At 42.5% G+C, this 23381-nt stretch overlaps 1 protein-coding gene across 1 annotated transcript; it reads left to right on the top strand.

Annotated features, from left to right (window-relative positions):
- Window positions 1–963: 963 nt before the first annotated feature.
- On the top strand, window positions 964–22769 carry HAO1 (hydroxyacid oxidase 1; the record flags this gene model as incomplete). The annotated part of the gene is made up of 8 exons (XM_082048616.1): window positions 964–1100; window positions 6701–6852; window positions 14397–14652; window positions 17783–17958; window positions 18807–18898; window positions 21856–22014; window positions 22268–22337; window positions 22689–22769. 8 exons carry the CDS (start codon window positions 964–966, stop codon window positions 22757–22759), a joined length of 1113 nt encoding a protein of 370 aa, XP_081904742.1. The 3' UTR covers window positions 22760–22769.
- Between the last annotated feature and the right edge of the window lie 612 nt (window positions 22770–23381).

Genomic DNA, 23381 nt, shown 5'->3' with positions numbered 1-23381 from the left:
ACTTAATTATATCTGACATGGATGTGTGATAAATACCTCTTGGTATAATTTTACGTATATTGATATTCATTTCCAGTAATTCCTCCCATGAAAATTCTGACTGGCTGGAAAAACGACCCCCTGTGCATCTTAATCTGAGATGGGCTCATCTGTGAAAGCGCTTAGAGCTGCAGATCTCCTGGTGCTTCCAGCTGCTCCGTCCTCCAGACACAGCCCTCCAAAGATGTTCCACAATCTCCTCTGAATCTCAACCAGTTCTTTTCTCGCTCTTTGCCGAATATTTTATTCCTAGCTATTATTTATAAGCCAGCAGCACGGAAGATAGCTGTGGTTTTTCAGAGAGATAGATGTATATTTAACTTGATGTTATCAGAGTTCTTCAGTCGTGCTGAAGAATGAAAAAATGAAGTTGCTCCAAGCCCTAAATTCCTGCAGGGAGTGAGGCACAGCTGTATTTCTCTTGCACTGCGTTTCTTTCAGTGCACCACAATTAAACTGAGCAAAACAGGAGCTTTCTGGTTCTGCTTGCCACATCTTGCACTATGGGGGATTTCCTTCCAATTAAGGAATTGATTTCTCCCTTCTCCCCCAAATCTCCTTTTAATAAAGTGACATTAATAATTGTAATATGCACAGCCAGAAAACTGAGTTGTATACATGTGATATACTTGTAAGTTTTCCCTGTCAAACAAATACCATATACTTGTTGCAAACAAGTTATATTTGTTAAATTTTAAGTTCCCTCCTTGCTGATTCATCATCTTTTATGTTCTAGGTTGGCCTTGACCACATGAAATCAAACATAGTGCTGAAGTCTAATCCGACACAAGAAGTTGGTGTACTTTTTTGGTACGTAGTTAAGTCCAATCCTGATGAGGTCCTGTATTAATGATTTACAGACCAAAATACAGAGCTTAAAGGAGAGGGAAGCAGGAGTAAACCAGCCCCGTGAGATCTGCAAACATGTCTGGTAAACCAGTTTGCATTGCTGATTTTGAAGAGTATGCTAAAAAATTTCTCCCCAAATCAGTGTACGATTATTACCGATCCGGAGCAGATGACCAGGAAACGCTGGCAGATAACGTAGCAGCATTTTCAAGGTAGGAGGATGATTTAAGGCTGGGGTGGGAGTTGAGGGATGTACATTCTGCTTTATTATTAGATGTGGTGCAATATTAGATTTTTTTTTTTCCATGTGTGAACAAAACTCAGTTTTTCTGGAACTTTTTTGGGTTTTGTCAAAAGAACTCTAAGTACCTTTTCGGAACAACTGTTTCTCCCCTTTCATTCCTCCACCTAATAATTGCTGTCAAAAAGCAGTTCCTAAAATCCATTATTTGGCTCTGACAAACCCAATATTTAGTCAGTTGATGGATCTGTAGTTTCTGCATTTTGGGCCATATTGCAGGCAAGGGATTCTTGTGGTGGGATTGTACCTTTTAGCTCCTGAGTGTTTTGCCTCTTGCCTGTTTTTCCTAAACTGGATTTATGACGCAGCCTTCCCCGGTGAGCACAAACAGGAGCTGCATAAATCCCGGCTCTGGGGCTTAATCCTGGGTGGCCAAACTGTGTTTGGGGGAGAAATATTGTAAATGATGGGAACTATTATAATCCAGTTTGGACTTGGACTTCTCTTTGCTAATCTCTAAAGGCTTTGTCTTTAATCCCTCTGAGTCTAACAAATCAAACCAAGATTTTTCCAGTTTGTTTTCATTCTTTCTCCCTCCCCACTTTGCTTTTCTGCTGTAGAGCAGCGATCATACTTACTGCTCCAGTCACCTCCCCACAGCCTATCAGAAATACAGCTGGAAACCCCATGCAGCTTTAGTCAGGCTCTAGGAAACTCAGTAGTAGTTAATTTAACGGGATCTCAAAGGCCAGATCACAGAAATCAGCTCAGATCCCTAATTTTAGGAATATATATTAAAAAAGCTTTTTACTGTTGGGAGAAGAAAAGCAATTTCCACTGTGAGCACTTATTCCAGATCTCTTAGTTCTGTGGGGGATCCCCCAGCACAGATTAGAAATCCCCTTGTGCTTGATGCTGTTTAAACACAAGCCAAAGGACTACTCCAGCTCCAAGGAGTAAATAGGAGTAGGAGGGGATGTAGTAGTGCTTGCTACTGTTTTTTTTTTAATGCCATGATATTATGTGCCCTCATAAAACCCAAATGAGATGTGAAGGAAAGGACACTCGAAGTGCTCAAAGGCAATAAACTGTAGAAACAGTGAATTTTTACTACTAACCGCTAGAGCTAATCATGGCCAAACACAAGTTGGATTTAATCTGGCCAGAGACAGACTGACACAAACCTGGTTATTTCCACTCGCTGTTTTGGTGACAGTGGTGAGATGAGAGTAGTTGTGCTCTGAAGTTTCCTCCCACCACAGGGGCAGGTTCCTCTGATAAAACCTTGTTGCATCAGGCTGATCATCTGGTGGGTTCGGGGTCACCTCCTCTTTCCTGGTGCCTTCTATGATATCTTCAATAAGAGCCTCCAGTTTTAGGTGTTCAAACCACAGAGCTTGCAGGCAGCCTGGAACTGAAGGAGATATTAGTTAGCAGTGCATTGAACAGCCCGAGATATTAAAAAAAGAAAAAGTAAATGAAATTTGCAAGGTCCTGGTGTGGCTAAAAGGCCCTCGATGTCAGCCCCTACCTTTGTGGTGCAAGATTTGGGTGAGCGAGGCTGCTGGGATAGACCTCATTTGAAGAAAAATCAGTGTTGGGTGTCTCGGAGCTCTTAATATTTTTGATAACTGAATTGTTGCATTTATGGAGAAATAAATAGTTATTATTAAGGACAGATCTAGCAAATGAATGGCAGTTTCAATAGGGGCTGGAATATCTTTGGAGTGAGCCGTGCGATTTTTGGAGCAGTGCAATCCATACCCATTAGATTATAAAATGAATGTCCTGGCCTTTTGACAGCGCAGGAGCTTAAGGTACTTTGGACGGTAATCACATACCAAAGCATAAAATGTGTCTGAAAGGCCAGCGTTTAGGATGAGGTTAACACCAGCTACAGTCACTCTTCTTTAGCTTCCAGTTCTCCTGGGATTAAGGGAAAATCCGGAGCTCTCATTTCACTATCAGTGTGTTCCTGTAAAGGCTGCATAATTATTTTTTATTCATCATTTTCAAATGACGTGGAGACAGCACTGGCCTAAGTGAGGCAAGAAGGCCGGAGAAGATGATTTGGGGTGTCAGAGCCTACATTATACCCTACGGGTCTGACTGTGTTCACCTTGCGCTTGCTCTGCGTCCCAAAACACCCTGTGTCCTTCCCATATCCGCCCTGTCTGCCGATTACATTCTCTGTCAAGTTGTCAAGGAACCGAGGGGCCTGAACGGAGAATAGATTTTATGACAAGGTCAGGATGCCTTTAGCTTGATGCCATTCAAGAAATCAATCCGAAACCTTCCCTTTCAGCATTCGAATGTCTGTGTGTGTAGGAGCATGTTTCTGCTGAGCCGCTGTGACACATTCTGCCGCTGACTCCCAGGCAGCCTTTGGGGAAAGATGCATTTTGTTGTCGTGTACGAGGAGCAGCGGTTGCTTGTTTATCAGTGACAGCATCAATACGTATTTTTCTACAGATGTAGCTCGGTGCTAAAGTGACTTGGCACATACATAATTTAAATATTGGTTAAAAAAGCAAGGCTGAGAATGTGATTGGGGTCAAACAAGCACGTGAAGTTGCAGGGGGCAGAGAAGGAACGGAATGCTTGCAATGATAATTGGGTTACATTTCTGCAATGTCTTTTACCTCAGATTCACAGAGTGCTGCAAAAAGAGTCGCCGTGTGGATGGTAAGACACCCTGGGAGAGAAAATAGAGATTTTATTATTATTAGTAGTATTATTATTATTTTTTTCTCTAGCGAAAGCAGCTGTTGCTCAGCCTTGCACAGCACCAGCACCTGCTCTTATGATGAGCACTGGAGCTGTAGGGAAGACGAAGGCAGCAAAGTGGGTTGGAGTTGAGATGGTGACTGAACAGCGTGCCCTTGCCCAAACGTGCGGCTTGTGCCGCGGTACAAAGGGTTTATTTAGCGTGGGCTCGGAAGGGAAGCAAGAAGAGCCGTTTCAAAACGTGTCACGGTTTGAAAGTTTCAGCATTTTTCACAGCTGCAAATGAGTGGAGAAGGCAGTGAGTACTTCCCTCTTACCCAACTGCATGATAAGTTACATTCTGAAATTTTTGAATATAGAAGGAAAAGGAAAAAAAACCTGCTAATCCCCCCTGCTTCCCTTTCCTCCTTCTTTCGAAACAGCAGTAGCTGAAGTTGCCTGAACCGGGGTGCTCGCTGCGGCATCTCCCGCTTCCAGCTGGGAAGGAAGATGCGCTCACTCGCAGTTGCTGATCGCAGCACGTGAGTGCAGACTTGGCTGGGAAAAGATGTGGGTGATGACGAGAAGATGAATAAAAAAAATATACACAAGTCTTTTACAAAATATCCAGGAAATTTTTTCACTCCAAGACTTGGAAGAGCAGGTGGTGTGTGGCAGCCTAATGAATGCGCGCTCCGGTTAGTGGGAAATAGCGGCTCTGGGGTTGTGCTTGTTAAGAGCATTTCACTATGGCTTGTCCAGAAAATGCCTCATTTCAAGTGTCCGGCAAACACATACTGAAAACACCCATGTTTCCAAAGCAAGTTCAGATTTTATTTGAAGAATATAATACCAAGGTCATGATATATTTGGATGGTTTTCGTTGGAGCCAGTTAACAGTTATGAGTATTGACTTGATGTTGGTCTAAAGGATGTGGCCTGATAAGGTGTGGGAGGGAGAGCAAAACACACTGGAAGGGACATTTACTTTTAAAGTCTGGGGCTAATGACCCTGGGGACCCCAAAAAGCTCATGGACAGAGTAATTTGATGATACATAAAGGTAAATGGGAAGGAGGCTTTTGAGTTTGACTGTAAAAAGGAGCAAGTTGATTAAAGCATTTTTGTTTTCTTTATATTTGCTGTGAAAAGATGTCTCAGAGCTGGGAGAAAACCTTCGGAATGAGGATTAGGAAGAAAGGGGGAGAAAAAAATGTTATGTTTTCATTGTCCCACCCTCAGCCCATCTTCCCCTGAAAAATAGCAAACATCCCAATAGCCTGAAAACAAGTCTGAGGAAACATACTTGCAGTGTGTGTCTTGGCATCGAATTATACAGCTGACTCCCACAACCACACTTCTCCTTCCAAGCATCATAACCATCCTCCTGCTCCTGGAGAGCAGGAATGGCCCTGTGCTCTAGGGATGCAGAAATTCAGGTCTTGTCCTGGCTCTGTCCCAGGCTTCTGATGGAATTGTCTCTAGATCTTGCTATAAAATGAAGAGATTTTGTATTTATTTTGTTTTCTAACCTGTCAGCTTAATAGCCAAGCTCAAGCTGACCACTGCTCGCTGTTGGAGCGTAGTCTAAGAATAACAGCGGCTCTGGTTGCTGTCTCCTTGCTGGTAATAAGAATATCAGTTTCACGCTTTCTAATGCTGAGCGGGTTCAGCAGCACTAGCGCTTAAGCTTTTAATTATATTTGTTAATTAAAATTCGATAGTCCTTTCAGAGGGAGGGATGCCTCAGTGAGAGGTTGATGTGTATCCTGCTCCACGCTGGCTCGGTTCACCCATGTGGAGAGGCAGCCCCTGCTATTGCACCCCCTCTTGTGGCTTGTACTAACAGTGACCGTGCTGCAACATCGCGTGGGTGGGCAGAAAAAGTCCGGTTTCACAGGTATGCCCAACAATGCGACCCTATTAAGAGAGATTTGGATATTGTGGTGTTGTCTAGGGATTGTGATCTTGTTCTGCTGTTGTTGTGTAGGGGAAAAAGAAAAAGATATATTTGTGTGTGCAAGCATGTGACATCCATCTTGACCACACTAAATTGTAATTTCAGGTGAAGTATATTTTAGCTTGCTCTGCTTTGGAATCAGTTTCCATTTGCACCCAGGCTGAAGACCCCAGTGCAGAGTAAAGCCCGGCTCTGGGCTGATGTGGTTTCTGGCAGAAGCGTTGAAGGCAAAGCAAGGTCAGGAATTGTTGAGCAGATGCTGGGCCACATCACTCAAGGACTAGATCATAATTTGCCCTACTGGGAAAGAAGTTGTGCTGCTTGGTCTTTTCCTGCACCTGCATTTGGTCTTTTCCTGGAAACCTGGGGTCCCCGTGGTATGACGGGCTGTGCCGGGGGCTGCAGCTCCAGTTCCAGGGACCACATGTTGCACAGCAGCTGGTGACCGCTCGTTTCTGTGTATTCTCACTGCAAAGACCCCATAGCTCAGGGAGGCCTAAGCATGCTGGCCAGGCTGGTTTCATCCCAAAATCCCATGTCTTTTTATTCCCTAGTCCATAGAAGGAATAACTGAGGGGAGCTGATGACTTCTGTTCTCACACCCTCTGCCATCCAGTTCTGCCCCAACGCTTTCAAGGAGGCTGAGACTCACCACAAACATTATTATTTTTCAGCTCCTGTCTTTTGTTCAAAGGCTTTTTGCTGCTTCTGCCCTCCATGGATTTTGTTCCTTCCTGGCTTTGCCTGTTTGGAAGGTCCTGCTGCAGCTCTGTGTCACACAATGAAGTTCTGCTCCAGCCCCAACGTACCATGTTTCTCCTCACAGCAGAAAAAGCTCCTCCTCGCCATTAGGAACTGTAAGTAACCCTGATGACGCCGGCTTTTTATTCTCCTTGTTTGTGCCAGATGGAAGCTGTACCCCCGGGTGCTCAGGGACGTGTCAGTAATGGACCTGTCAACCTCCGTCTTGGGGCAGAAAATCAGCATGCCGCTCTGTGTCGGAGCCACCGCCATGCAGCGCATGGCCCACGCTGATGGAGAGACGGCGACAGCTAAAGGTAAACCGGGCAAAGTCCTACTCACAGCCAGCAAGGGAGGAACAGAGTCATTCTTGGGTTCTTGCTCCTGAGGCTGCATCCCAGATTGATTTGAGTTGCTGCTCAGAGTAATCGAGCTTATATTTTTTACTGTTTGCTTGGTTTTTGTGCAGGGATGCGAAATGCGATATGCAATAGGGAAATTTTGAGGAAAGGAATCGATGTGAAATACAAAATTTAAAACTATATCTATACATCTGTCTATACACTCTATGAATATAACTATATATATTGTCATGGCAACATTTTTCCTCTTACAGAACTGTTTCTAGACATTCAGGATCCTTTACTTGTCTGGGAAAAATGCTCATATTGAAGAGAGCTCTTTGAGCACATCCCAGGGAGCCAGCAAGATAAGGATCCCTCTGGGTTAGATGCTGCACAAGTATGTTGCCAGCATGGAGGCCACGGCCTAAAGGGCTGTGAGAAATGAGATGTTGGTCAGAAATCAGATGTAAAATGTTTTTTCCTCCTTTTATCTGAGCTGCAGAGTGACACAAAATCCGAGAAAGGCGTCACAGGGTGTGCCTGTTGCATACAAACAGTGTTAGGATATGTATTTCAATGCTCCAGTGCTGGTAGAATGAGAAAGGATACAAAACCTAAATAAATAGGCAATATTTAATAAACAGTTAATCCTGTGTGTGGTTGAGCAAGTCATCTAACAGCGTTTCCATGACCAATGCAGAAATCCCGAGTGTGAAGCGAGACTAACCTGTCCTGCGGTGGCACCTGGTCTCAATTCCCATTAAAACGTCCTGTCCCTTGTGCAATGTGCAGCAGGATGGGCTGCAGCACAACTCCGGCAGCAACTTCCATAAAAGCAAATTTCTCTGATTTTATAGTATGTTTGGGGATGCATTTTTTTCCCCTTCCCAAGAGATTTATTAGGACGCCCAAGATTTTTATGCCTGTTGTATGTACAGGCATGTTCCACATGATGGAGCTCGAATACCTTGAATGGGTTGGTGAAGCGGTGGCCGGTCGGACTCCTCGGTGCCGTCCTGTCCTTTGGCAGCTCTTGTGGGTTCTTTCTGGCCCAGGTTACGCTGGGCGGGAACTCAAGCATTATACTGTGAAGTGCAAACATTAATGCAATGTTAAGAGCAAGATTTGAAACACAGAAAATTCAGGATGTTCGTTAATAAAAATTCCCACCGAAACTATGGCCTGGCATATTTTAAGGCATAAATCTCTGGAACCAAACAGTACAATAAGGCTGACTATCACGACTGAGTTATGGTTGTAGTAGATCCCAGAACATGCCAAAATTAAGTTGTTTGTACACTTATATTTTCAAGCCTTAACATATGATTATTGCATCTAACGTTCTTGGGTTTTCAAGCTGGGAAATCTTGGTGTACAGGCAATGGCTTAAATGTGCGATCAAATAAACATATTCATGGGCGTTGGTAAATTTTTCAGGGCTTTCAAAGGCAAATGTAATTAAAATCACACCCTCTGTATTGCAGTAGCATTTCTTGTAGAAAAAAATACGGCTTTGGTTTTGTGCTCTGTACGAGGTGGAGCGGGGCATTTAGTGCCAAGCTTTTTGTCTGATGGGGATTAACTGTAAAGTACATGTTTGACTTAAAGGTTCCCTTAAACTTGTGACATTTGGGGTCAGGATTTGCTGCATCCAACTTGTTTTAAGCTCTGTGATAACTCTGAAACATGAGTGAGGAGATAGTTGGTTGCTCTAAATCAGCTTTCGCTTCAGCTGCACTGATTTGCACAAGCCGAGAAGGCCTGATCCATAGGGTTGTGGCTTTTGCAAAGCCTGGCGTAATTCATAAGCCTGACTTATGGCTGAAGCAGGAAGGAAGCGATGCATGTTGTGGTGCAAGTGGCAATAACAACCCCTTCCTTCTGCCTTTTTGTACTTGGGGAATGATGCCTGGCGGCTTGTCTTAAACACGCTGTCAGTGGCAATTCTGTTTCATCAGTAAAAGATTTTTTTTTTGAAAAATAATTCTATTGTAATTTTAAAAGCTATTGGTGGCAGGCCATCCGACAGAATGGAAGTTATTCCAAAGGTTAACTGACTCCACTCTGAGCAGAATAAGCTGTAATCATGGCCAAAATATGTACAGCTTCAACACCAGGTGTTGGATTTACTTATATTTCTGTTAGGTAGACTCTTTTCAAATAATTAAAAAAAAATTGTCTATATAGACTGTAATAAGGTTGATCCTCAGTGTTCTTTGACATGTCTGCATGGACCTGAAGTCCTTCCTTTGTTAAGAAAGTTCTCTTCTTGAAACAGCTTAATGGACCTTGGCAGTTTTTCCAGGTCTCTCCAAGTATATTCCCAGGCACTTTAGTTGTAGTTCATCAGTGTATGTGGCAATTTTCCAAATAATGGATTTTCTGTTCAGTAGAGACTGAAAAATTGGGAGGAAAATTGTTTTGGACTAACTGAAATGTTTAATTTGATCCAAAACACAATGTTTTATTTCATTTTCCTACTAGCTAATGCTTTTAGCCATAATTCTGGTTTGAAACAAAAGTGTTAGCTCAGAAGAAAACGTTTCCATTTTGAAAATATCAACACATGACATTTTGACTTAGGTGAATTTTTCTTGCCCTTCCCACTCCAATTTCAACCTCTTGAATTAAAAATATTTGCCAAATATGATGAATAATCTTAGCCACCATTAAAGAACAAAAGGCTGTTCTTTAAACACTTTTCAACAGAACTTTTCTGATTATTTTCTACATGACTTTTTTTTTTCTGCTTGGCCATCAGAATATTCACTATTTCTTCATGCAAAGACATGGATTTTGTATCCTGACTACCTGCTGTGCTCGCAAACCGATGTGATCCCCATGTCAGCTCCCTGGAAGTGCAATAGGACTCATGATGCTGCCAATAGGACCCACCTTCAAGTTCACCAACATAAAGTCTCATGCACCATCCAGCTGCTTAGCAAAAAATAGCTATACTTTTAAGCCTTAATTGTTCATAAACAGATATGTAGCATTATTTTATTGAGATTTCTATTCTATTTATACTGCTACTAATTACATATTTCTCTCCTACTGACCAATTATTTTATATGCTTGTGTTTTAGCCCAGAATATCTGACTTGTCTCCAACTTGCTGAAAATCAGGCTGTTCTCTTGGCCAGATTTTTTGAAAACGAGTTGCTCAGAGCTGCTGTTTTTATGTTTACCCTCTGTAATTGCTCTCAAACAGCTTTTTGAGTTGCTGCTGACGCAAGAGGGTTTCACCATCACCTGTGATGTGACTGCACTGTTTGCTTTGCCAAATAGAGAATAGGAATATTGGCTGAAAAACTCTTTTCCCCCCTGATTTAGTTTAGCTACTGGGAGGTCTATCATTTCCACTAGAGAGGGTGGAACACCTTTGTTCCTTCAGCTCTTAACACATTTGTAATGTGCTTCTTGTTTGCTTGGATGCTGCTGAGCATCTGAATTCAGGTTCCTTGTGCTCATCCGACACGCTCGTGACTGTGAGGGAGAGATTTTGCTTTTTGTGTTAACAGCAGAACTTTGTACCCATCTTTCACCTGTTACCTATGCAGTGGTCCAAAAGTATTGTTTATTTTGGAGTATGGCTACTCCATAGTCATTGAGAGGACAGTATTTATGTGGGATAACATGGCTCGGACTGACCTGGTCCTGATTTCCTCCCGAGACCGGCAAGGTGAGTGGACTTTCTGGTGCGAATGTCCGCGAGCAGAATGACACGACAGCCCTCCTAGAGCAGCCGGATCCATTTTTGGCCACGTGGATTTTCCCTGCTGCCTCCAGCTTTCCTGCACAGATGATAAAAATGCCTTGTGTCAACAAAAAGATCGTAGGCACAACTCGCACGCAGTGGTTTGTGAGGGGTAAGTGAGGTAAAGCCGGGCAGGGGATTTCTCAGCCAAGTGTGTTTCGTCAAGAGAGTCATGTTAAGTACTTTAAACAACTTTGTTTCTTAGGAGATGCAGCTCCAAGGACACAGCTGCTTCTCCGGAGAAACACCACGGTGCCAAAAGGACATCACGTTGATCCCAAGCAATGTCCTCTGGCCCTTAACTTAGGGACAGTGGATTCACTGGTGGATTCAGGGAAAAACAACCACCGTGACGGGCAGTTCAGCTGTTGTGCTTTGGAGGTGCCCCTAAAAGGGAAACGATGGGAATTTGCACAGCTAGAGAAAAGTAGCAAAGTTCCCATTCACATACAAGGTAACCCTGACAAAATATGCTTAAACTGTGTCCTCCCCAATGTGTTGCCTCTGGGTTGTCCACAGGGACAAGTTCCGTACCTGTCCTAAACCCCTTAAGGAAGTGATGTCCCAGCAGAGGTGGGAGAGAGACTCTGAGATTTCGGGATGAAAAAAGGGGTATCGCTCTGTTTGCCTGGGGACTTCCCAAGTCGGTCCTGCCCTATGATCAGCCTTGATTTGTCGCTACGTAAAATACTTCAGTTGAATTCCCCAAGAATGAGGAAAAACCCATTTTTATTGTGGTTTATGTTTCCTGGTGTGAAGATGTATCCTTGCTTGGGGCTTCCGTGGGTGAAGTACAAGCAGGGAGAGGCAAGGCTGAGAAACTGAGGCAGCCTTGGAGCTCCCCTTTCCGAAACACCCCACCATGGCCCAATTCCAGTTGCATTTGGCCCTGAAATAAAGTATAATACATTTAACTTAAAGCTTTATCATCGTGATATCCAAAACTTCCCCAGCCTCCTGTGTGTGGCTAATGCTGCGCTCGCTGCGCCGTCATTGACCCCAACGGGAGCCTGCAATGTGTACAAAGGTAAATGTGTGCTTTGGGCAAGGCTCAGGATTAAAAGAAGACCTGGAAATAAAAAAAGGCCTAAAAGCAATCCGAAACGGCCTGAGGAAAGGCTGGTTTACAAAAATCCCATGTTTAAACTCTGGCAAATGTCACATGTTGCCGCAACAGCGTCCCATGGGAATATGGATGCAGTACAGATTTGTAAGAATAATATTTGCAGCACCCCAAAATTGAAGTGTAAAATATAGTTGTTGGAGGAAATGAATTGCTTCTGTTTTCTTCAGCTAAATGTGCAAGTAGTGGGAGTGTATTTTTAGCCTGATTTGAGGTAGGGAAAAAAAGGAACCTGGCAATGCTTCTGGAGTATGTATCATATGTTTTTGAAAGTTGACAAAATAAGCTTTAAAATGTTCAAGATAAATCACAGATTCACTAAAACTGGAACTTGGAATTTCTGAAACTTTGAAAAATGGTGTGTGCATGAACTTTGAATTTGAGCATCCAGATCCAGATTATGTGTGGTGACCTCGTACTTTATCAGACAATTATTAACTTTACAGGAAAGGCAAGAGGAATTTTGTGAGTGTGTTTTCATGAAAATGCCAAAACCCAGTTTGGGACAGTTGAAATCTGATTTAAGCAAACCAATTAAATCTAATCTTAAACAAGATTAAAGCAGCATCTTCTCTATTGCCATGTATGCACATAAGTTGAAAGAACACAGTATTAATGTCCTAAATCTTCCATCCACTGAGTATGTTTTAGTGTGCAGTTTGTTTTAATTTTTGCTTTTGCAGCTCCTCTTGTATCCTTAGGGCTGCAAAGGTAGAGCTGCGAATAAAAGTAAGAATAGAAATGAATGGGTACCTAAAGGCAGATCGAAACCATAACATTTACATTTTTTCCCTTATCTGATCTGAGGGTTTTGCAATGGCAGGGTTTGCAAACTTCCATCTCATTCACGAACTTGTATTTGGCAGAGCGACCGGAATGCGGATCCCTTGTTTCTATAGCATCACTTAATGGGCTTGATTTGGTAAATCACTTATTATGGGATTTACAATAACCCACCACAGCTGGTTTGAACAAGACATTAGGCATTCAGCACGCATACATTCTTCAGAAGTAGCTCATTTCTAGGTACTTAAGCTGTGAGAGGAAGCTCTTTTTAGTCATTTTAAGGGGAGGAATGAAACAGTTACAATGTAGAGACTTTTGGTTCATTGCTACTGTGTTTCCACTGACTGAAAGCTGCCTGGTGGCCCTGGGAGGGTGTAACCAATTTGTTTGAATAAGCTGTTTATAAGTTTCCACTCTAAGAGACTTGTAATCCTTATTTAATAAAATGTTGTCATAAAGACCACTTTTTAATTCCTCGATGGGCTTGGAGATGACGTTTTGAAACAGAGGTCCATTTACATGAAAAATATGCATACTGCGGTAGACCGAGAAACATAACGCTTTATATAATATTTTTCTGTTTTACAGTGTGTTGGCCTTTATTTTACATTAAGTGATAGGTTACTCCAAAAAAGAATAAGCGATAGATTCATAAAAATATAATTGTATGAGGTTAGCTGGTTTGTAGTGCAGCCCGGGTTGGAAATGACCCTGGGGAGGCAGCCGGGATGGAGCCTGTTGGGGCTCATTCCATGACATTTAACCTTGGGGCTGCCCACACCTCGGCAGTGATTTCATTTTAGGGGTTTTGGAGGTAAAAGAGGAGGGATCAAAACATACAGGGCACGAGCATCAATCCCTTTGGGCTCAGCAGAGACTCTGGAGACCATGTGTCTGTTGTACCTGCTCGCCTTTGTATTATATTTACTTTTGGGGTATTGTGGATGGGAGGTGCTGCTTGGGATGTGTTTCTCCTGCTCTCAGTGAAGTCAGAACTTCTAATTTTATTGCCTGAAGCATCAATCTTTATGTGTGGGATCACACAACAGACGTGGGGTCGCTCTCCTTCTGCCACTTGCAGCAAAGCAGCAAATAATAATGAAGCTTCCCCCTCAAGTCTTTAAATGAGTTTGTCTGCTGGATTGTGTCATTCTCTTTTCTTATGCCCTGAAATACTCTGCAGGGACAACAACAGGTAATTACTAGAAAAGCACTTGAAGATATTAGATTTTAATGCTAGTGAACGTTATGTGGATGGGAGAAAGCAGCCAAAATGCACGATCAGGATGGTCAGGGGAGCATGTGTGGCAGTGGTGAGGAAGACTGAAGACCAACATTGAGAATGACAGACCCAAAACATTAATCTGCAGCAATGTGGCTGTGTTCAAAAAATTAAAAGCCTTTAATGCACATATATATATATATTTTACGTAATTTAAAACTGTGCATGTCCTTAAACCTATATGCCCAAATTTCTGCCAAGTGGTCGCTAGACACTAGGGGTTTATAAACAAGGTCCTCACAGGATAAAGAATTACTAATATGGGTAAGGCTTAGTTTGATTATAGTCTGTTTTCTTTCCAGTATTAGAACAGAGATCATCCCAAAGAGAGTGCAGACAGCAGTCACCAAAATTTTGCCTATAAACACCGAGTAGAAGCCAGAGAGCTCTTGCAGCAACCCACTGCTGTTAGTAACTACTCACTGTTAACGTAGCTTCCCTGGAAGGCTGAAAGTGTGTTAACACTAAGGAGAGGCAGTGTGAAATTATGTGCACTGACACTTTTTGTGAGCCAAGTGCTCCTGTTCAGAGTTTTGGATAATCTCAAAGAAAACCTTGTGTTCCTCCAGCCTGCCAGGCAATGGGGACAGGGATGATGCTGAGCTCCTGGGCCACCTCTTCCATCGAAGAAGTGGCTGAAGCAGCTCGAACTGGCCTTCACTGGCTGCAGCTTTACATCTACAAGGACCGGGAGGTCACCGAATCCCTTGTGAGGCGTGCGGAGAGAGCGGGTTACAAAGGCATCTTCGTGACGGTGGACACGCCATTCCTCGGCAGGCGCGTCGATGACGTGCGCAACAGGTTCCAGCTTCCTCCACACCTCAGGTAGGTGCCCACCAGTGGAACGTGAGATGGACACGTGGTGGTGCCGTGGTCACCGTGAGGTCCTGTGGGGGAAATTTGTCTCTGGCACAAGGAGTTTTTTCCAGGTGCCACATGCTGTTCTGGGTGATGACACTGAGGAGCTGAGCACTATCGCTGTCGTCTGCTTTGGGTCAAAACCAAGTTTTTTTGGCTGTTTGCAGGCTGTAAAAGGCGCTGTGTGCCAGACAACAGGCTGCAGACTGGCAAAGTTAGATTGGGCATTTCTTTGTACATCTATCGATATATCCTTGGATGTCTTCAAAACTCAGCTGGACACAGCCCTGTGCAGCCTGCTCTGACTTTGAACTTGGGTCCAGTTGTAGGGCTGGCTGTGCTATAAACGGGGCCTGGACTAAGCGGACGCAAGTCCCTTTCAACTGATGTCATGGTCCCTTCTAACCGATGTTATCCTATGACACTGCATTGGGTCCAGGGCTGTGTTGCTACCAGCCATGGGGCTCCTTTCCAAGCAACTTCAACTCTTCTTTTCCTCAAATACACAAACACATGGGTATCAGTCTTTCTAAATTCTCCATGAGGGTAATTTCCACCCCTGTGTGTGTTTTGGGACATTTTCTGTATCTCAGAAGCATTTGTAGCCTCATGATTGACTTCAGCACTAATTCTAGTTCCTCTCCACTTCAGGGCCGATGGAAAATTTAATTTCAACAGAGTTACCCAGCGGTGCTGTAAAGGCACTGATTTCACTGGCCTTTTGAAATATTAACTGGTGGACTGTAGAGCCCACCCCAATAAACACATGCTGAAATCCTGGCACAGTGTTGGCAGCCAGTGACTGGCTGGAAGAGTATTTAGTGGATGGGGTATCCAGGACTTGGGTCTGCAAAATGGAGCGAAAAACCTTGTGAGAATCTTGTGGGTAGATCTCAGTAGCAACCACAGTCTGCCACAGCATCTATTAAGACTACTGGGTTTGCTCAGAGCGTGCAAATGAACATCAAAATGGAAAGAAAAAAATAAAGGATAGCTGAATGTATTTTGAAGTGGATTAACTTTGATTTGAGTCCTGGGTGAAAGCTAGTTTTGGAGTTTATCAATGGATGTGAAGTGTTCTTCCCATGTTATGCTGTGTACACACCGTATGTAGCAAGAAACATAATATTCAATTTGAAGGTAAGCTGAGGGTGCAATGAATCTGATTCTTCACCTCACTGGCAAAAAAACTCACCGCAGCTTGGGGTGTTGGATGTACCCCATAGGCCTGTATTTGAAGCTAATAGATGGTATGCTGAAGGCTGACAGCACAACCTGAAATCTGCCTGTGATTTCTTTATTAAAGTACAATCTATGAGGAAAGCACCAGAAAACAAAAAATCCCTGAGAAATCTAATGTTAAAATATGCTCAGTATAGTAATATTGCCATAGACAAAACATTATTCATACACACTGTCATTTTACCTAAAATATATATACATATAAATCTTTAAATAGCTTTTTTTAGGGACATTATAATTTTAAGGCCTGGGGTTAGTGTTTTTGAATGTGTGAAATAACCTCACGATATTTGGGGAAAGTGTTAAAGCATTTCTGAAACACTTTGACCCCAACTGACCAAACCGTAACAACATTTTGAGTAAACGCTATGAAATAATATGAAGTTGGAATAATCTTTAAGGGTTTAAATTAATCACTTTGGATTTCAGAATGACACTCGGACAGTGTTTTGTTGCATAGTTGGTGGTGAAATTCTCCTAGCGTGGGGCTCTGCTCAGTTATGTGATAACTTTTTCTTGGCTTCGGGATTTCAACAAAGTTTCAAAGCAACAACAAGGTGCCATTGTGCTCAGAAATGTATGTAAGGCAACATTCATTCAAGTGTTGATCTGCATGTCACAGGCCAAGAAAAACAACAGTTATTTATATAATCTTATCCGAGGTTCTGTTTTTCTCTGGCTACCCCACCCTCTGCAAACCAACAGCTGAAAAGCTGGATCTTGCTGAGACCCTGTTGCTTTCTCATTTTCTTCTGGGCCTGAAGCTGAACAGAAAAAAACATGTGAAATGCTGCTTGTTGCAGGCATGAAATCAGCACTGAAGCTAGCCAGTTTCCATGGAAAAAAAAAATGTGTTTCCCAAAAATGTGGAATATGAGTATGAAACAGTGCAACGTGGAATGAGACAGTTTCCAAAGAACCAAGTGATCAGGCTTGTGTGGGCCATGGGTGTCCTTGGTGGTGCTGGTGTTGCTGACGGTGGCTTAGTGCTTGTGAGCACTTGGAGCTGCTTCAGCTTTCTAATACACAGGCTGAATTTCTCTATTTTCCCCTCCTTTCCCCTTTTTCTGCTGTGTCTAGTAAGGCTGGGAACTCCTTGGTGCTGGGGCTGTCATTTCTCTTTCAGTTTCTAGAACTGGTGAGAGTGATTTGGTGCTAATGAGCAAATAATAGCTAATGTTTTCAGATGAATTTGATTTGTTTTCACTCTATGTCTTGCAAAAAAACATACAAAAAAGACTGGATGGTGGTTTTGCTGGACAGATGAAGATTCTGAATTCTCTGCAGGGCTTCGTGTAAATCCATCTAACTTGTGGAGCCTAACAAAATTTGCCTTCTTCCTGTTCCCCCCAGTAGCTGAATTCCCTGGATTTGGAAAAAAAACACGAAACAAAATGCATTTGGTGCATTTATCCTCACAATGCTCCTGGCAGATACTGTTGTTCCTACTTTATGATGGGGAAACTGAGGCACAAGGAGTGGCTGAGCGTGATGCCCAAAGTCACACAGCAGGTTTACAGGACAGATGCTTGAGCCTAAATTACTGCTGAGTTTTCCTCCTGATCGTAGATTTGATGCTGAGCCTTTAGATTATGGACTTTATTTCTTTGGAAAGCACTAGGGCTGTTGCTTTGGGCCAGAGAAACTTGCACCAATGTCATGAAATGCTTTGCCAGCCAAAGGTTTTGGCTTGCTGAGGACTGTGATCAGACACACCTGCGATGGGCATTTTTCAATCCTGCCATGCAAACACAGCAAAGATTTAACACAGGTACATTGCACACTGGTGTTGGGGGCTGATTCATGGCTGCAATTAATCTTTCTCAGATTATTTTCCTGTCTCTTGTCATTTTAGGTTAAAAAACTTTTCAAGCAGTGACCTGGCGTTCTCCTCAGGGAAAGACTTTGGAGAAAATAGCGGACTGGCGGTGTATGTAGCAGACGCGATTGATGCGAGCATCAACTGGGAGGACATCAAATGGCTTCGAGGGTTGACCTCGCTGCCCATCGTTGCCAAAGGAATCCTCAGGGGTGTGTAGCTCTGCCGCTTCCCATGGGGGAAGGAAAAGTGCTCCTGCTGGGGAAATTCCTGTAAAATTGTGTAGAATTGCATTACTTTTTAACTAAGCTAAGTAGGGAAGATTTAGCCAAAAGGGAGCCAAAAACAATCAAAGGGAAAGAACCTTCTCTTCCTCATGCGTGGGTTGGAACTCAGCAACTAAGACACTCACAGAAGCAGCAGCTTAAATAACTATGTGGAGCTGTCAGTTTGGCTGTGCTGTAGAGTGTGTCTACCTCAATACTCCATAGGTTGTGACCAGAGCTGCTGGGCACAAAACTGGGCAGCTGGTCGTCTGGCAGCACATCAGTTGTGTCTGAAATCAGATGCAGCCAGGAAGGTTGAGCTTGCCCTGTTCGTTGTGCCCCTAACTCTGCTCCGGGGTGAACACAGCTTAAAGGATTTCTGTTCTGTCAGAAGAGCACTGAGCACACTGAGATGGTTTCACTAAGTACAGATTATTACTGTAATTGTGCTGATAACTTTGGTTTGGTGAAAATCATTTGGCGAAGTGATTTTGTAGTGCTGAGCTCTGGGACACAGTAGAGAAAATAAAGCCTAGTGACCAAAGTGACTGCTAATCCAAACTGGTGAAATGTTCTACTCCAACATTTCAAATAATTTTTCTGATCTTTTGATTAAAGATCAAACTTTTTTTCTGTGTTGAGATGAGGTTTGTTAGGATGAAGCCCTAAGGTGGCTTTGCGTTAGCTGGCAATACTTTTTAGTGATGCCAACATTTCCCTCATCATGGTGCCAATAGGCTCTCAGTTATAGAAGAGTTTATCTTGTGGTATGGTTTTGTTTGTTTTTTCTCTAGCTGATGACGCTAAAGAAGCTGTGAAGATTGGGTTAAATGGTATCTTGGTGTCAAATCACGGAGCACGGCAGCTCGATGGGGTCCCTGCCACTGTAAGTACTGGTGCCAATATGCCCCAGAAGCCTCTGGTTTTCTCTGCCTTTTGGCTTGTTTCCTTTCTCTGAACACATGACAGCCGGAGGAAGAACCTGGAAGTATGTGTGTTATTTGCCTTAACCCACGAGCAGTAACCTCTCTCCACTTCTCTATGTCACATCATGCTCTGAATTAGCCTCCCCTTGATCAGATAAAACAAAAAGCCATGGGAGGGTTTACATGCGACTGTTTCTTCAAGCTACCTGGGCACCCTGTCCTTGGCTGCAGCACCCTGCGTGGAAATCCAGAAGAGCAATTTGCGATAGTCTATTATTGTCAGTTAAAGTTTTAGACATTGGAAAGTTTAAGCATTTTTTTCCAGTCTCCTCTTTCATTTCTCCTTTCTCATTGTTTTTTTGAAAACCCCATTTTGCCACTTGCAGTTCATGGAAGGTTGTACTGAAGGGTTTTTTCCCCCTTTTAATATTCTTCAGAGACTTTTTAAAAACTACAGTGTTACAGAACAGCTAAAGGCAGAATGAAACTCTCCCTTTTTCTCCTTTCAAACATTTTCACCTTTGGAAAAGGTACAGAGTGGTTAAATTACAGTTTTTTCCTTTTTCCTTTTCCTTGTCGTGCTGCCCTGTGCCTTTTTCCAAAGGTGAAAAGGGATTTGAGAAGTTCCCACCCGGCAAAAAAGAAACAAGGAAAGGAAAATGAGAAAGTATGTGTTCAGGTTGAAGGAAAACCCCCAAAATTCCAGTCATCACTTCTTCATTTGGTGTGGGAAAGCTGCACAAGTAAAAAGGGAAGGAAAAGGAGGAGAATCAAAGCTCAGTTGTGACTGTTTCAGGATTCCTAATGTGTCATTGATGAAAAATCTCCTGTTTTCCATGATTTTTTTCTGAACGGGACAGCAAAGCCCTTTTTCGCTGTGGGGTGTTTTGCATGTCAAGTCTTATCTACTCGGTTCTTCACCAGCCAAGCATTGAGGAGGCAAACACCAGCAGAAATGATTTTCTAAATGGTTAATGAAGCTGAGGTGTTGTCCTGTGAGATGCTCTTGCCTGTCTCCAGGTGCTCCTGGGGACAGGGAGGAAAAAGACCCCCTGATGTCAGAACTTCTTCAGCTCCAAAAGAGAGACTGAGATTTATTCTTTTTCAAGCTTGAAATGCTGTTGGAGAGTTGGTAGCTATTCAGTTCTAGATAACTTAAGGATAACTAAATTTTTGGAGTGTGGTGTGAGTGCCTAATACTTCTGAAATGAGTTTTTTCTTCAACTTCTGTTGTCTTGTTACCTTTTGAGAATGTGTTCCCCAGTTTCACTGAGAGTATTTGAAAATTTTGGGCAAGTCTGCGTGTGAGGTAATCCAGCAGGGAGAACATATGAGGATATTAAAACCATCGTTTTTGAGAAATTAGAAAGCTCAAGAATTATGAACTATTTTTTTTTTGCCAGCTGCGGTAGAACAGAAATTAAACTTGCAAACTACTTGTTATGACTTATTCCTTTGCAACACCACAGCGCAGAGAAGGCGCTATTAAAGCTGGTGTGTTCACTGGGTTTCATCATGCAAAGAACTATTTTTCGTGATGTAAATATCTGCAGTGGGTCATGCTAAGTGTTTCTGGTTTAGAAACATAATGATTTGCTTTAATTCCATGGGTTTTCAGAACGTGAACTGAACCCGAGCTGGTTAGTATCTCTTGTGTGTTATACATTGAGGAAATCTGTTTTAATTATGGTTTGCATCATACTTTAGTTATTATAGCACTTTAGTGTTGGTGCAGTTTGTCAGGATATAGAAAGTGGTCTCTGTATATGGAAAAAGATCCAAAATATGTTTGGCAAGAGAGCAAAACCAAAGGGAGGGGGAAAAAAAAATCACAACAAGTGCCAAACTTCAAGAAAATTTTAATCCAAATCTAAAAACAAACGGCACTTTCAAGAATTTTTTCCCCATCTCCCAGTCATTTTTTATCCATTAGAAAGGAAATGAATTACATCCGTATTTGAAATACATGAATTTGTGTGCCTTTTGTCTTACTACCACACAGTTTCCAGTCTTTTCCAGTCTCCTTAGTATTTGGCTTCCAGTTCTTTTTTTTTCTTTCTTGTTTTTTCATGAATAGGAACTATTTAGGCATTATAGAAATGGCCGCCTTGTAATTAATGCTTGAGGCTTGAATTCATGAGACTCATCGCTTCTTTGGGACATTGTGAACATGTTACTTAACTCCCTGGTCACTTGTAACTTGAACAGTACAAATCCTTTTCGCCCTTTATCACTGGTGTAGGGGATAAGTAGAGCTTGGTGAAAGTAACATACATGCTGATTTTTTCTTATATGAAGAAGTTTCCTCTACAATGATTCCTGTGATCAAGATGCATTTTAGAAAGGAAAAATATATGAAAATGTTTCAGCCAACTCTAAATTCCTCGGGCCATATCTTCCTCTTACTCCATGTCTATAGGTACAATGCCCGCCTCTGAATTCTAGCTGGCCCTTAGTATATATAAATGAGTAATAAATTTAAACAAGAAGGTGATTTAAAAAGTGATTTGACAGTGATTTGATTTCATCCCCAAACTAGTGAACAGAGGATGTTTGGGGGTTAAGATGGTGAAAAGGCCTCATCTGTGCTCATTGTTTCTTACATACTTCAAAGGTATCCAATCCTGGCTTGTGTCAGATACATGACATGGGATCAGATGGCCATTTGGTGTGACCCTGCTGATTCTCATTCCATTTATGTGACTCTCCAAATAAATTCGACCTTTGTATATATCTGCTAACATGCTAAGTCACCACTGTTTTTCAATACAAAGCTGTGTTATTTGTGTATACAGTCAGACATGCAATTGCTCATTAGCTTCTTTAAAGCCTGCATCCTGTACGGAAGAATTCATTCAAAAAAAAGAAATAAGGTTACAAAAGCGGATAAGCTGTATTCCTGGTTTAATTCTTTTAGATTGATGTCCTACCTGAAATCGTCGAGGCCGTGGAGGGGAAGGTGGAGGTGTTCCTAGATGGGGGTGTAAGAAAAGGCACAGACATTTTCAAAGCGTTAGCTCTCGGTGCCAAAGCCGTATTCATCGGAAGACCTCTCATCTGGGGCTTGGTTTATCAAGTAAGTTAGAAAAAGCTCAAATTTATGTTTTTAGGTACGTAGACTGGCTGTTGAGGCTTAGCATATGCATGTGTATGTGTGTACATAGCGCGTGTGTGATGGTGTCTGTGCGTATCCAGACAATCTAATCCAAAATTTGTTATGTCAAGTACTCAGGAGTTAACGGTTGTGCCTTGAACTTGATTGGCATATGTATACCCGTCTGTATTATATGTGCACACGTAATAGTATATATTATCTCCTAATCTCCCAGGGTGAAGAAGGAGCAAAAGAAGTTCTCCAGATGCTGAAGGAAGAGTTTCGCCTGGCAATGGCACTGACAGGTCAGACATCAATATTTCCTTCTCACCAATAACCACCTGTCTCCTCACAGCTTTCATTTGCCCAGGGCAAGATGCTGTAGTAACCTGCAGAACGGAGATGGAAATGTTTGCGATATAAACCAATTAGGCCATGGAGAGATGGGAAAGGGACATATCCCTGTCTTACGGATGGGGAGCTGAGCAGACTAAGTGGAAACAAATGAGAAAGTTTTTCAGAAGGAGTGCAATAAATCCGTAGAAAAGTTGTGACAAATCATCACTCGCTGAGGGTGGATTTAATCTGATAGAATGTATATTTCTATGACATAAAAAAAGAAAAAGCTTTCAACTGATACGTAACTTCTCCTTCAGGATGCCGGAGAGTAGAAGAAATTGGCAGGACACTGATACGAAGACATCAAGCGTTATTTTCCAAGATTTAGGCCTGAAGACTATCGCCTTGCGTGTCGCCTGTTGTACAGAAAATGTGCTACTGGACAAAAAAACAACTGCGTTTGCTCTTTGGGCCTCATCCTGCAACCCTGACTGAGAAGAGGTGGTCTGTAAGAGATCACTTGTTAAAAAAGTACTTAAAGCAAGTTTTATAGGTGTTTCCATATTCTCCTAGGCTTAAGGAAAACTGCTATAGTGAGAGTTGTGATTAGAGCTGGGCCTTTATACAGGACCAACGTAGAAACTTCCATGTGTTTCACAACAAGTGAACTTACATGCCTGGAAGTAACTATAAATAGAAACATTTTGATAGCAAGTAGCTATCAAAATGCAGAAATTTAAAATGTAAAAGATACTTCTTGCTTGCTGTTTAGAGAAACTACATTGTACATGATAGAGATTAAATCTTTCTTATGAACATGGTGTCATTTCACTAGTGACTATGTGCTGTTCCTTTACAGGCACGTGGGCTTGTAGCACGTAGGCTGTAGGAGCAAAAAAAGGACTCTTAGTTGTGAAAAACTGAAACAGCAAAGCAAAATTGGGGAAGCTCTGCAGTGTGACACAAATCTCTTTGCAATCAGACAACCGTTATATCAGGTATAGGTCAGA

Source organism: Streptopelia decaocto (assembly GCF_964273445.1).
Source record: "Streptopelia decaocto genome assembly, chromosome: 3".
NCBI lineage: Eukaryota > Metazoa > Chordata > Aves > Columbiformes > Columbidae > Streptopelia > Streptopelia decaocto.
The sequence above is the reverse complement of the archived record's forward strand: the minus strand, read 5'-3'. Positions and strand labels throughout refer to the sequence as shown.